The sequence below is a fragment of the Danio aesculapii genome, chromosome 9 (assembly GCF_903798145.1).
Source record: "Danio aesculapii chromosome 9, fDanAes4.1, whole genome shotgun sequence".
Taxonomy (NCBI): Eukaryota; Metazoa; Chordata; class Actinopteri; order Cypriniformes; family Danionidae; genus Danio; species Danio aesculapii.
Genome location: NC_079443.1, coordinates 16843897 through 16858355, shown reverse-complemented (window position 1 = coordinate 16858355; position 14459 = coordinate 16843897). Strand labels below are relative to the sequence as shown.

The window sequence follows — 14459 nt, the reverse complement described above, 5'->3', positions numbered from 1 at the left end:
TGACCCTAATCGACTTTTAGCAAAGCCTTTTATTTTTTTCTGCAGGTTTGATGCAGACTAAACTAAACAGTCTGAGGCCAGTTTTACTTATCAAACATTCCCTCGCCTAAACTTCCCAAAAAACAAAGTCCACTTCTATGTTTCAGCGCCAAAACAAAAACTGGTCTGTTAAATAAAGTATTAATATAAATAAAATTACAGTGAAATATTCACAGTTTCAGAGTAGCCTATATAAGGCTAAAACATTTTCTGTTACTGACAATCCAAGTTGCGCTTGTAAGTTTAAATTTTATTAATTTAATCAACTACTTTAACCACAATGAGCCAAGTTTTACTATTCGCAGCACTGAAAGTATTCCCCTTTGGAAGAATAAACTCAGTCGGATGGATGAGAGAACAGAAACTTAATGTAAGAATAATTTTACGGAGCGGCGCACATCGCATCTAGGCAGTTGGTGCGTGAATGACTCACTTGATGCATCACTGAGAAACAGCACGCAGCCCTCCAGTATCTGCGGACACTTCCAAAACAGCAGCTCAAAAGGTTTATTAAGTGTTTATTGAGTATTATGTAGTATTGAGCCTTTTCTAATTTAAAATTTCAGGTAGGCCTGTGTTGAGAATGCGATCTGCTGATCTAACAGACACAGCGCAACATGATTTAGAAACAGCAATGAACTCCTTGCTGCAGGTCAAAATAAACCAATTTAATTGAAAACTAAATGCATTTCTTAATTAAATTAATTAAATAATCTTCTTAATGATTATTTAAACTAATGGGAACAAATAGTCTTGAAGAACGTTTTTCGTGTTGTCATGAACGCGGTTTTGAATTGTGAATCAATGGAAAATGATTGTCATGCGCAGCAGCGGGAAGCGCTGAACTCAATATGAATTTAATCACTTTGAATATTCATCTGTACTTCACATTAAACTATAGAATGGCTTCAGACCATTTGAGATATAGTAGGCCTACATGACAACTTTCTAGTGCCTTGTAAAAGGCTACTTTCATAGCTTTTGTTGGCTTATAAATTACACCAAATATAGCACACACACAAGATCAGATTTGCATCGGTACCAACTGGCCAATACCCGATCTAGCAAAAACATGCGGTATAGAACTGATATCTGATCCAAGTCTTGGGATTGGTGCATCCCTAGCCCTTATCGAAAGAGAGTGCTTTGATTGGCTGTTCAGCTACAAATCAGAGAGTGAAAACAAATACTGAAGTGACAAAACTAAGCAAATGATGCAAGTTAAGAGAGAACGTAACAAAGCCAGCTGTTTTTTTTTTGTCAGATTTCTTAAATCTTTGCAAACTATATGCATTATCAGATTATCAGACATAAAAGGAAGTAGGGTTGTAGGGTTGGGTATCGAAACCCGGTGCCATTATAGCACCGGTACCATTGTAACCGGTATGTACCGGATCAAATGAGCTTATGAATTTCGGTGCCTAATTTTGGTGCCACATGTGCTGCGACAAGGACGTAAGAAAGGGGTGTATCAAAGGCACACATAGGTACGCATTGTCACACCATCTCTAAACATTTAATTCTAAACAACTTTGAGGAATACAGACAGGCGATGTCAGGCATTTGTTTTTGTTGCTTATAGGGAACAGACACACGCAACGCATGCAGTACAGCGCATTCGGTGAGCGAGAGAGACTCTCTTCAGATCAACATGCATGATCAATGCGCAGATCAACACGCATGTTCATCAAATTTGCTTTTAAGCGTTCCAAAAGCGTATTTTACAAGCAAGGATTCTGACACAACAACGTGGACCAGATGATTTACAAAAGTAACACGTCAAACTAAATAACACATTTGAGGGCTCAAAGGCAGAGGAATGCACTGTCTCTGACATCATATGGCACTTTCAATAAGTACGTACATGGACACTAATTATACTAATGACACTAGGACACTAATGATTTAGAGTCTAGACTACCATGTAAACAGTGATTTTTGATAACCTTAAAAGGAACTACAGACACATGCGATGCAAAATGCGGAGGTTTTTTCTTTCCATTTAACATGCAGTATCAAATTCCATTAAAAGAGCACTCTTCCACCAGCCCCAGTGTCAACAAGCTTGGCGCCCCTAAATTTGGACGTGTATTTTTGTCAAAACGTCACGGAGAAACGAGATCAGCCATCAGTGGCAAACTGCGGAGATATGACTGAGGCCTCTCTCTGCACGCTCTAGGTGGCACTCACTCTCTCTGTCATTATGGTGCTGCACGCATTAGCACCCAAATGACACAGGTAATAGCGATTTTAGCACTTTTAATATAGGAAGTGCTCGGCTATGCAGAGACCAAAATTAATCAGAAATCTAGTGTACATAGTGTTACGTTAGGAAATGCAGTATTGAATTTACAAACAGTCGGCAAGTACCAAAGAACAGATGTAACACATTGAGCAAATGTAGTTTTCAGTCACACTCATGTAAGTCATGTTCAACTCGTTTAGTTTTGCCTTCATTCATCTTTGATTTCCGTCTTCAACACATGATTTATTTACAACACATTTTGAAACATAATAGTTTAACTAACTTATTTCTTATTTCCTTGCAAAATAACTAGTAAAATGTTATGCACTGACTGTCACCATGGGGAAGATAAAAAAGTAGATATCTACTTTTTTATCTTCCCCATGGTGACAGTCAGTGAATAACATTTTACTAGTTATTTTGCAAGGCAGTTGTATTCAGACAAAGTCCCTTTAAGTGTTTTATAGTCTTTTATTCAGATTAAAGTTTAATTTAAAGACTTAATCAGTTAACTAAGAAAGTTGAAATAATTAGTCAAATTATTTTGTAACTGATTTGTTGTGTAAATCAAAAATATACAGTAAATATTTCTTAAGGAGGCTATTAATACTGACCTTAATTTTTTTGAAATTTTTATTAAAAACTGCTTTTATTCAAGAAATAAATAAGATATATGACTTATTATGACTCCAGAATAATATTTTTTTAGGAAACACTGAAAATTTTCAGTAACATTATTTTAAATGAATGAGAGGGCAAAAAAAAAGCAACTCATGTAAACACCTTGATCATATTTTTGTCTTATTCAGATTAAGGCAAACCATTAGATTTCTGATAACCATGTAAACATAGTCACAAGCCCCAACCCTAGAAAAAATGAGTTCAGTATTTTGCTGACAGCCTTTTTACAGGTTAGTAGTAAGCTAAGTGATGTTTTATAAACAAATTTCGGGAGGAGCACGCGCAGAAGTTTCAGTATCAAATACGTCATTGACAATTATTCTATTATCCAATCAGTTCTTGACCAAACCCCTATATATACCAAAGCTGTCTTACCTGCAGCATCTTACGACTTTAGCAACCCTCCACCACCCCGTCACCTCACCTCTTAAGCATTACAATCCCGGGGGGAGCGTTCTGGGGCCGGGCTAGATACTTCGCTCGAATCCCTATTCCTCTCTGTTTCCTGATAAGAGGAATAACTCGAGTTTGGGTGTCTTCCCCAAGCTCAGAGCCCTCTCCCCGGACAGCACGCCAAATACGCTTTATGAAACTATTGCAAGTGTGAACTCGTGAATGTAATTTCATAATGCAAATCTTAAATTCATGCTAACCAAAAAATGATCAAAGGAAATTTATTAATGTAATATAAATATATAAAATATGGATTGATGTTTACTTTAAACTTAAATTATATTGTTTATTAAAATTATTTTTTTTAAGATTTTGTCAAGTAAAAGATTTTTCTAGAGTCATCCTCCATAATTTTGTGGCTCGAAAGTATTGGTTCTGGCACCGTTACAGTTTTAAAAGTATTGATTTAGCACCGGTATCGAAATAATCTCAAACGATACCCAACCCTAGTTGTGAGATGACAACAAAGATGTGAGGTTTTGATATTCATCTACACTAGATCTCTGATGTGTCCAATGATTAAAATGCTGCCTTTGGAGACAGCATTCCAAGGCAGTTCCTGACAGTTGAGCTAAAGATATAAAGATGCTGTCTCAGAGCTCTGTTTCATTGCAATTTTGTGTCAACAGCAGCATTCTTAAAATGATCCTCTTTTGTGTACACAGAAGAAAGATATTCATCAAGGATTAAAATGAGGGAGAGTAAATAATGGATCATTTGGGTGAACTATTTGATAAGAGTTCCAGAATTTAATGTTTTATTTCTATTGAGTTGTTATCTCTTTAATTTCAAGTCAGTTCCAATAAGCAACATTTCTCTCTGCATTGCAACTCAGCATTGCAGAGTGAAATGTTGCTTATGGAATATCTAATATTGCCTGAAATATCTGTGTTGGAAATTGCAATGCTTGTTGTTTATTGCAATTGTTGTTTAGACCTCAGCAGCAGCCCAGAGGAGAAGAGCCCTTGCACAAGTAATCAAAGACCGTTACCAAAGCTGCATATGTATGAAGAACATTCTGTGTCAATTGTCATATGTTTAAATTGGCAAGTGAACAGTGTGTCATGTCTTATCTTAAGCATTATTTGCACTATCAAGTCCTGGCTCATGGAACTTTCTTGATCCCATCTCTCTCCAATATTACAATGACTTATTACAATGCAGCTCAATCTCAAAAGTTGCTCATTCATATAAGATTATATGATTTAATTTGACTTGTATTGACTTTCATCAATTGATGAAGTTTGTTTCTCACCACTGGCTTACTTGGTTTGGACTTGGAGAGCTGCACATCCTTGGGTTTGCACTTTAGTGTTTGAACGTACAGCAGTTTCCAAGTTTTTTTTTTGGAAATAGGTTAGTTTTATGGGTCACTCAGAGTCAAAACACTTTTTGAATTTTTTGAGATACTAATGGTCTAATGCAGGTATGGACAAACTCGTGTCCCTGCAGCGTTTAGCTCCAATCGAATCAAACACACACTGTAAAAAATAAATCTGTAAAATGTATGGTAAAAAAACAGCAGCTGTGGTTGCCAGTATTTTACCGTTAAAAATAAGGTACAAACCGCAAAAGTAATTCCTCATTTTTACAGTAAACTACTGTATTTAATTAATTTATAGATGTAATATGTCTGTATTTTGAATTACCAACATCTACACATCTTTTGTTATACTAATAGACACGTTAGCACAGCCATATGCAGGTGGTGATGAGAAGGTTACATAATGATTCAACTTTTCCCACAAGCAGAAAAGTGTATCAGTGTCATTCACACAGCTACTAAACACCATTATGGTAACACGTATAAAACTAAAGTCATGAAATAAACATTGTTTATCACCATGAGATGTCAACAAAAAGCATAAAAAGTGATGTGCCATGCAGGGAATTCTGGGAAAGTTAATGTACGGTTATTCGCCGTATATATTATGGAAAAATACTGTTAACCAGGTTACGGATTTTTACAGTTTTTTTTTACCATTGAAATCACGGCCATTTTTTACAGTGCACCTACCTAAAGCCTTCTAGTAATCTTAAAGACACTGATTATCTTTTTCAAGTGTGTTTGATTGGTGTTTGAGCAAAACTCTGCTGGCCAGGACCGAGTTTGCCCATTCCTGGTCTAATCAGGCCATCAATATATATCTTTCTGAAAACTTAGAAAGAGTGAAGGCTGAAGATTTTCCAAAACTCTGGGTACAGTGTGGTCATGTAGACACTACATCCGGAATGTGCACGGTTTTGTCCTTTCTGATTAGATAACATGACTGGGTTCAAACCAAACATGGAAGACACGAATAAGGCAATAGGTGCGTTCGGCTTCATGCAGCACTGCGCAGACAGATCGAAATCTGTCTTAAAGCAGTGCAGGCTGGTTAGAAATTTTGTCCGGCTTGATGCTGCGCAGATGCCATGTGACTGTCACATGTGGAATCAAAGTATCGCGAGATCAGATGGCAGATCACACTAACATTCTGTAGCTTCATTTTTATTACACTTATGACCCATCTCTTACACTTTAGCCAACTCTTAAACTTACCAATGACACCAAACCCATACCTGGACCCATATACCCATATGAGGAGAAGCACTTTAGCATCGAGAGCAACACCGAGTAAGTACATTTAGACCTGTTTTTCAGTTGCTGTGTTTGGTTAGAGAACACTTAGACTTGTTTCAGCTGGTTGTGTATTGGTTGTTGGACATTTAAAATTGTTTTTCAGCTATCTGTGTTTAGTACTAGCAAGTTTTAGCCACTGTTTCCTTTTGTTTACTGTAAGAGCTTGCGTGCCGAGCCGGAGGTTTTTCGCGCGCCCCCGCGGCTGCAGTTTCGGGTGTATTCACTCTCGAGGCGTGTCCACCTGAGCTCAATCAGCAAAGCGCTCGGGGGTGTATATAAGCGACTAGTCTCACCGCGGCAGCGGTCGCGGCAGCCTCGTGTGAAGCCCGCCTCGTGTGAAGCCCGCCTCGTGTGAAGCCCGCCTCGTGTGAAGCCCGCCTCGTGTGAAGCCCGCCTCGTGTGAAGCCCGCCTCGTGTGAAGCCCGCCTCGTGTGAAGCCCGCCTCGTGTGAAGACCGACGAGGGTAAAGACCATCGACTCTACCTGTGCGACTCCACCGAGCAAAGACACCGACAAAGCACTTGAGTACTTCTTACTTTATTTTTTTTCCTTTTCTCTGCACTCATTATTGTTTTCCTTGCACTTTATTATGTGTTTACTAATTCCTGTTGTTACTAATACTCGCAGAGCACGGGAGGTACGCTGCAGGCGCAACCCTCACAACCTTCGATCAATTCATGTATCCTCTATTTCACAACTCTCTCTCTCTGTGGGCCTCTGGAATTGTCAATCTGCTGTTAACAAAGCAGATTTTATTACCTCCATAGCCACTCATTATGACTTTAGTCTCATGGCTCTAACTGAAACCTGGCTGAGACCGGAGGACACTGCTACACATGCAGCTCTTTCTACTAATTTCTCTCTTTCCCACACCCCTCGTCAGACAGGGAGAGGGGGTGGGACTGGACTACTGATTTCCAAAGAATGGAAATTCACTCAGAGACCGTCCCTGCCAAAAATCAGCTCTTTTGAATTCCATGCAGTCACCATTATCCACCCCTTTCGCATAAATGTGGTTGTCATCTACCGCCCACCGGGTACATTAGGTCACTTCTTGGATGAACTGGATGTTCTTCTCTCATCTTTTTCTGATTATGACACTCCCTTGTTGGTGCTAGGTGACTTCAACATCCACATAGAAAGACCTCAAGCTGCTGACTTCCAGACTCTGCTTGCATCTTTCGACCTCAAAAGAGCACCTACCTCTGCTACTCACAAATCAGGTAATCAACTAGACCTTATTTACACTCGACATTGCCTCGCTGACCAAACACTAGTAACTCCACTACAAACATCGGATCATTTCCTTCTCTCTCTCAACATCCACACACTCCTACTCTAGTTGCCTTTCGCAGAAACCTACGCTCTCTCTCACCCAACAGGCTATCCACCATTGTTTCTAACTCTCTTCCTCCATCTTCCAAACTCTCTGCACTTGATACGAACAGTGCAACTGATACACTCTGCTCCACGCTAACATCATGTCTAGACAGACTATGCCCTCTGACATCCAGACCAACCCGAGCCAGTCCTCCTGCACCCTGGCTCTCTGATGTTCTCCGTGAGCATCGCTCAAAACTTCGGGCTGCTGAGAGAAGCTGGCGAAAAACAAAAAATCCTGAACAGCTCATAACATACCAAACTCTTCTGTCTTCTTTCTCGACTGAGGTTACTTCTGCAAAGCAGACATACTTCCGTCAGAAAGTCAACAGTGCCACCAATTCTCGCTTGCTTTTTAAAACATTTTCCTCCCTCCTTCACCCTCCTCCTCCACCCGCATCCTCCACACTCACTACTGATGACTTTGCTACATTCTTTTGCACCAAAACTGCAAAAATCAGTGCTCAATTTGCTGCACCTACAACAAACACGCAAGATACACCACCAACACCACACACACTCACCTCTTTCTCCCAGCTCTCTGAGTCTGAGGTGTCCAATCTCGTGCTATCAAGCCATGCAACCACCTGTCCGCTAGATCCCATTCCCTCTCATCTCCTGCAAGCCATTTCTCCTGCAGTCATACCAACACTGACTCACATAATTAACACATCTCTTGACTCTGGTCTATTCCCTACTTCATTTAAGCAGGCTAGGGTAACCCCTCTGCTAAAGAAACCCAACCTGGATCAAACGCTACTTGAAAACTACCGACCGGTATCCCTGCTTCCATTCATGGCCAAGATTTTGGAGAAAGTAGTGTTCAATCAAGTCCTAGACTTTCTTACTCAAAACAACCTCATGGACAACAAGCAATCTGGCTTTAGGAAAGGCCACTCAACTGAGACTGCTCTGCTCTCGGTCGTGGAGGACCTCAGACTGGCTAAAGCAGACTCTAAATCATCTGTCCTCATCTTGCTGGATTTATCAGCTGCTTTTGACACTGTAAACCACCAGATCCTGCTATCTACGCTTGAGTCACTGGGCGTCACAGGCACTGTTATTCAATGGTTCAGTTCCTACCTCTCGGACAGGTCATTCAGGGTGTCGTGGAGGGGAGAGGTGTCCAACCTACAGCATCTATACACTGGGGTACCTCAGGGCTCTGTGCTTGGACCACTTCTCTTCTCTATCTACACGGCATCTTTAGGAACAGTCATCCAGAAACATGGTTTTTCCTACCACTGCTATGCTGATGACACCCAGCTATACCTCTCTTTCCACCCTGATGATCCCTCGGTTCCAGCTCGCATTTCAGCCTGCCTGTCAGACATTTCACTCTGGATGAAAGATCATCATCTCCAGCTTAACCTCATGAAAACGGAAATGCTTGAAGTTTCTGCCAACCCGACTCTTCACCATAACTTTTCAATCCAGATGGATGGAGCAACCATCACTGCATCCAAAATGGTAAAAAGCCTTGGAGTTACGATTGATGACCAACTGAACTTCTCTGACCACATTTCTAGAACTGCCCGATCTTGCAGATTCGCACTCTACAACATCAGAAAGGTCCGACCCTTCCTATCTGAACATACAGCTCAACTCATTGTTCAAGCTCTTGTCCTCTCCAAACTGGACTATTGCAACTCTCTGCTAGCCGGGCTACCAGGTAGTTCTATCAAACCTCTTCAGCTGCTTCAGAACGCAGCTGCACGAGTGGTCTTTGATGAACCCAAAAGAGCACATGTCACTCCGCTACTCACCCGTTTGCACTGGCTTCCAGTTGCTGCCCGCATCAAATTCAAAGCTCTGATGTTTGCTTACAAAGTGACCTCTAGCTGTGCTCCTTCGTATCTGCTCTCACTTCTGCAGATATATGTGCCCTCCAGAAACTTGCGTTCTGTGAATGAACGTCGCCTCGTTGTTCCATCCCAAAGAGGGAAGAAATCACTTTCCCGAACTCTCACATTCAATCTGCCCAGTTGGTGGAATGAACTCCCCAACTACATCAGAACAGCCGAGTCACTTGCTGTCTTCAAGAAACGACTAAAAACGCAACTGTTTAGTCTCCACTTTTCCTCCTAATCTGCAATTGCCTCTCTGGCTATACCACTAACTGAGCCCTCTTTCTCTCTCTCTCTCTCTCTAAAAAAAAAAAAAAAAAAAAAAAAAAAAAAAAAAAAATTTCTACTAATGTTTTGCTTCTTAGACTTTTACACGCCTGAAACTTGTCTATAGCGCTTGTTCACTGCTGCTCTTATAGTTGTGTAAATTGCTTCCTTGTCCTCATTTGTAAGTCGCTTTGGATAAAAGCGTCTGCTAAATGACTAAATGTAAATGTAAATGTATCTCAGCTCAGTAGCACCATCTGTGTACATACAAACATACACTTACATAGATACATACAATAGATACATACAAGCATCTGTAATTTAGGCCACTTAATATAAAGTGGGACCAAAGAGCCAAAAAGCCCTTCAAGAGTCCTTTTTTACTTTGTAAGGAGAAGGAAGAGGTGGGAGCTGGCGATTGAGATATAAATTTTAACCATAAAATAAACACCAAATGAAAGTTGCAACCCCTCACAAATGACATCTGCAAAAGAAAAAACAGCGTCTTAAAATGTCCTCTCGTATTTTCCACTGTTGTCACTTCTACTTTTATCCGTCTGGAGCTCCTCTGTGGGACTCAGGTCTAGTGTTCCGGTGTCTCTTATTTATTAACATTCACTTCACTGCATTTTTCTCTTCTTCGATGATGTGTTTACTGGGATGTGGGTGGCATCAACCTGTCAACCTGCAGTGTGTTGGTTTTTGGGAGTCTTTGTAAGTAAGGACATTGCATGAACTGAAAATAAACCCCATAGGGAAAGCTGTGTTTTGAAAATGTAGTTGTATAATGTTTGTCTGTGGTAATCATGAGATCTCACTTCGGCCTTTCTGAAACGCACTTATCTGCTTATTTTTATGAAGTGTACATACAAAAAAATACAATTTTAATTGAATGTTCTGGCCTGTACAGCACGTCTCCAGTGTTTACAACCATTGGTAAGGATTAGAACTCATTCTGTGAAGGGTCCTTATGAAGGACATACTCAAAGACAATTTAACACTAATTTTCACCACAGCCTACTGTCATATAATGCGTTTCAGAGAGAACAATCAGCACTCCTCCATAAGTATAGGGTTATTGCTTCTCAGTTATTGTAAACTATCATGACACATTTTGAATGGTTGAAAACTGCAATTATGCTAATGTCTGTCCATCCAAGTATAATGGCTAATTCTCATGCTGTGCGATTTCGAAATAAGTAAAATGATATTCACAATTCATGATTAAATGGTAAAGGGCATAACATTCTCTTTAAAGGAAGACTTCAGGCTATTTTTCCAACTCAACTAGAGGGAGTAAACAGCTAAGATTTACCATTTTTTATTTCATTCTGCCAATCTCCTGGTCTAGTGGAAACACTTTTAGCTTAGCTTATTGATCATTGAATTCTATTAGAGTTGTATTAGCAATTGTTGTATTAGCTGAATTGTATTAGCAATTTGCTCAAAAATGACTTTCCTATTTAACCCTTTCATGTGTACAATCACACCAGTGTGATCAGCCTTAGCTGATCCCTGAAGCATACGGGGTTGCATGATAAACTTGATGCATCGCCATGAGAACTTTAGAACGCAGTGGATTCCAAGTAACGGACACAAAAAAAAAAAACTCACCCAGGAGGGTCAGCTGAAGTATTTAAAACTTGCGTGAAAGGGTTAAATCTTGACTTTTCAGATGTTACATTGTGTACTAAGTCTGATGGAAACTGAAAAGTTGTTATTTTCTTGGCTATGGCTAGGAACTATACTCTCATTCTAGTGTAATAATCAAGGAACTTTGCTGCCATACTATGGCTGCAGCAGGTACAATTATATTACACCGCACCTGAAAATAGTCCCCAGCTAGGTAACTTCCAACATGACCACCTGCTTGCACAGGGTGTGCGTGATGGTTAAGCTACGAAATAAAAAAAAAAATAAATAAAAAAAACATTTTAAAAAAACTTACATATGTTCTACACAAAAAATTTCATTTTATTTTCAGATGCACAATCTTATTGAAAGAATCCCCTAAACATTTAGTATAGATGTTTACTCAAGATGTAATCTTTGAAATATAATTGCCTCAATGTTTTTAAGCATAAATCACTGATTCTGTTTGTTTTGCCGGTCGGTCGTTGCATCCCTATTTAACAACCCATTCTCTTATAGAATATAACATATTTAAGGAAATTAATCACACTTTTAACAAATATGTATAAGTACTTTCTCACACATCTCATCCCAGTCCTCTAATGCTGATTTCATTATTCCAATTTTCATCAGCCATTTTTTAAACAGCGATATTTCTTGGAATTATTGGAGAAAGAAATCAAACATGATTTTTCTGTAGAGATTGTGGAGATCTCCAAGCAGTTTATTAACAGACAAGTGTGCCTCTCAAGTTCTGAAAGTAAAGTCGAAACTTTTAGAGCGCCCCTGGTGGCCTGACGAACTACAGCTCATTACATGCTTTTTTCTGGGTTCATGAGTTCACCCATAAAGCTATCTTATTAAAGGGCCATAAAACCCCTGTCTCGGCAAGGTGTTTTCACACCTCTAGTTTAAAAAAAGTCAGGAAAGTGGATGAGTCCAGCTTTGTTTAGGTGTCGAGTGGCGAAAAAGGAAAGGGTTTACATGAAAAGGGGAGTTTTATTACTTGCACTACAGCTGATTTTGACTAAGGTCTGTCTTTAAAAACTAAAAGAGTACTGCTGACGATACTAACTAACTTTGCCATCTGAACTCGTACTGTAACTGCAGTTTGGCACTTTCATTCAGGAACATTTGATGCATGCCCCCACGTGACAAACGAGATATTAAATTCGAGGAACTGCTGGAAGAGTGTAGTTTTAATGCAATGTTTGATACTGCACGGCAAATGAGAAAAAAAAACCTCCGCATTTCTCGGTAACTTAGATGCACTGGGTAGGTAGCGTCAGAAAGCTGTGTGTGTATAGACTATCCTGTCACAAAATGCAGTGAAAATTCTACACGACGGTAATAGTTTGATTGCAGTGTTTACATGTTTACACTCGGAGAGCAGCATTTAATATTGAAGTGATATTAACGTACTGTAAACTTTAGTAACTTAGAAATCATTTTGACTAAGGTCTGTCTTTAAACACTGAAAGAGTACTGCTGATGATACGAACTAACTTTGCCATCTGAATAAACAAACAAATACCACTGATCGCTTAACAAATTTGTAGAGACAGGACAATCAACACCAACTGGAGCCACGTCTTTATTAAAAGTAGACGAGCAGCAAATCAGGATTTCACCATTTCCAGATGCGATAAGCTCTTGGGTAAAAAAAATTCCTTAGACACGTATTTTTGTCGCGTGCACTGTAATCCACACATGAGTCCAGCTGCGCTCTCAAAGCAGAAACCTTCCAGCAAATTTATAAAAAGCAACACTGACGACTCGTATCTCCAAACAATTCTTCTTCTTCCACTTATTTTGGCAACACAACATGGCGTCTCTCTGCCGTCTGAACACTGTAACAGGTAAAAACGAAGCTATCATGCATATTAATAAAGTTGCACCTCATACACAATAGAGCGCGCTGATTGGTTTGAACCAAGTCTTTCTCATGAATTAATGCTGCACACTCAAATACGTCATGAAGTACTCGCCGGTACAGACAGCCAGTCTACACGCTGGATTACAAGCATCTAATCAGTGTGATGCAGCTTCAAAAATTTGTTTCAAACCGGAAGAACGAATTTGCTCGAAGTAACGCAAAAACATCCAATTTTGACTTTTTTGTGAAATATATGTGTCCTGATAATGTTTTTAGCAGCATGGGACACAAATATGACTGTCAACAGCTTAAAAAATGTGTTTTGTGACCCTTTAAATGTATAAAAAACGATTCAGTTAACTTGATTAATTTATGTTGGGACAACATGAAGACATTTTCTGCATCCCAGCATTTTTTGGAGTACAGTAATTCATGAAAAGCTCCATGTGGAGCGGGGAAAAGGGTGGATGTGTTTTCTTTTATTCACTTTATGCTATTAATATGGAATAGTATGTCATGATTGTGCATCTCTGATTGGGTCTACCACAGGTTGGACAGTTTTTACTTATTGACACTTTACATCTGTCTCTCTTTCTCAGGTAGGGAAGATACGCAAGACGGCTGCACGGAAACGGGAATACCATGTGTTGTTCATGGTTATCACCACTGTGGTGTGTTACCTTTTGTGCTGGATGCCGTACGGCGTCGTGGCCATGATGGCCACATTTGGCCGACCGGGAATCATCTCACCTGTGGCCAGTGTGGTTCCCTCTCTCCTCGCCAAGAGCAGCACGGTCATCAACCCTCTCATATACATCCTCATGAACAAACAGGCAAGAGCACAAACTCCCAAGTCTCACACTCACAAGTCATATATGAAGTCCATCCAGGATTTCACCAAAATCTATCTATCTATCTATCTATCTATCTATCTATCTATCTATCTATCTATCTATCTATCTATCTATCTATCTATCTATCTATCTATCTATCTATCTATCTATCTATCTATCTATCTATCTATCTACTAGCCTATGAAATGCTAACAATGCTAATATACCTAGTTTTATTCTAGAAGCATGCTAGCACTGTTTTTAATCAGTTAGTAGCATATTGTGAATCATTCTAGCACCAAATCAAACTTACACACACTAGCCATTTGCTAAAACATGCCCCCAGTTTGTCAATTCATGATAACATGACATGAAATCCATGGTATAGTTGCTAATGCTAGCTCAGTTTGCTAATTCATGCTAGAAACATGCTATTATTGTTAAATGACATTATAAACAGGCTAATAACATGACATGCTAAAATATGTTAAAACCAGTTCCAAAACATGCTAGCAATGTGCAAACTTATATCACATGCTAGCAACAGGTTCAATCATTTAGCCATTTATTAAATGATAGACTG

At 39.5% G+C, this 14459-nt stretch overlaps 1 protein-coding gene across 1 annotated transcript in view; it reads left to right on the top strand.

Moving 5' to 3' along the window:
• Window positions 1-14459, top strand: part of tmtops2b (teleost multiple tissue opsin 2b) — a 100910-nt gene that overhangs the window by 73764 nt on the left and 12687 nt on the right. Inside the window, exon 3 of the mRNA XM_056465039.1 lies at window positions 13643-13876. Within this exon, the coding sequence (XP_056321014.1) occupies window positions 13643-13876 (234 nt within the window). The remainder of the gene's footprint in view (window positions 1-13642; window positions 13877-14459) is intronic.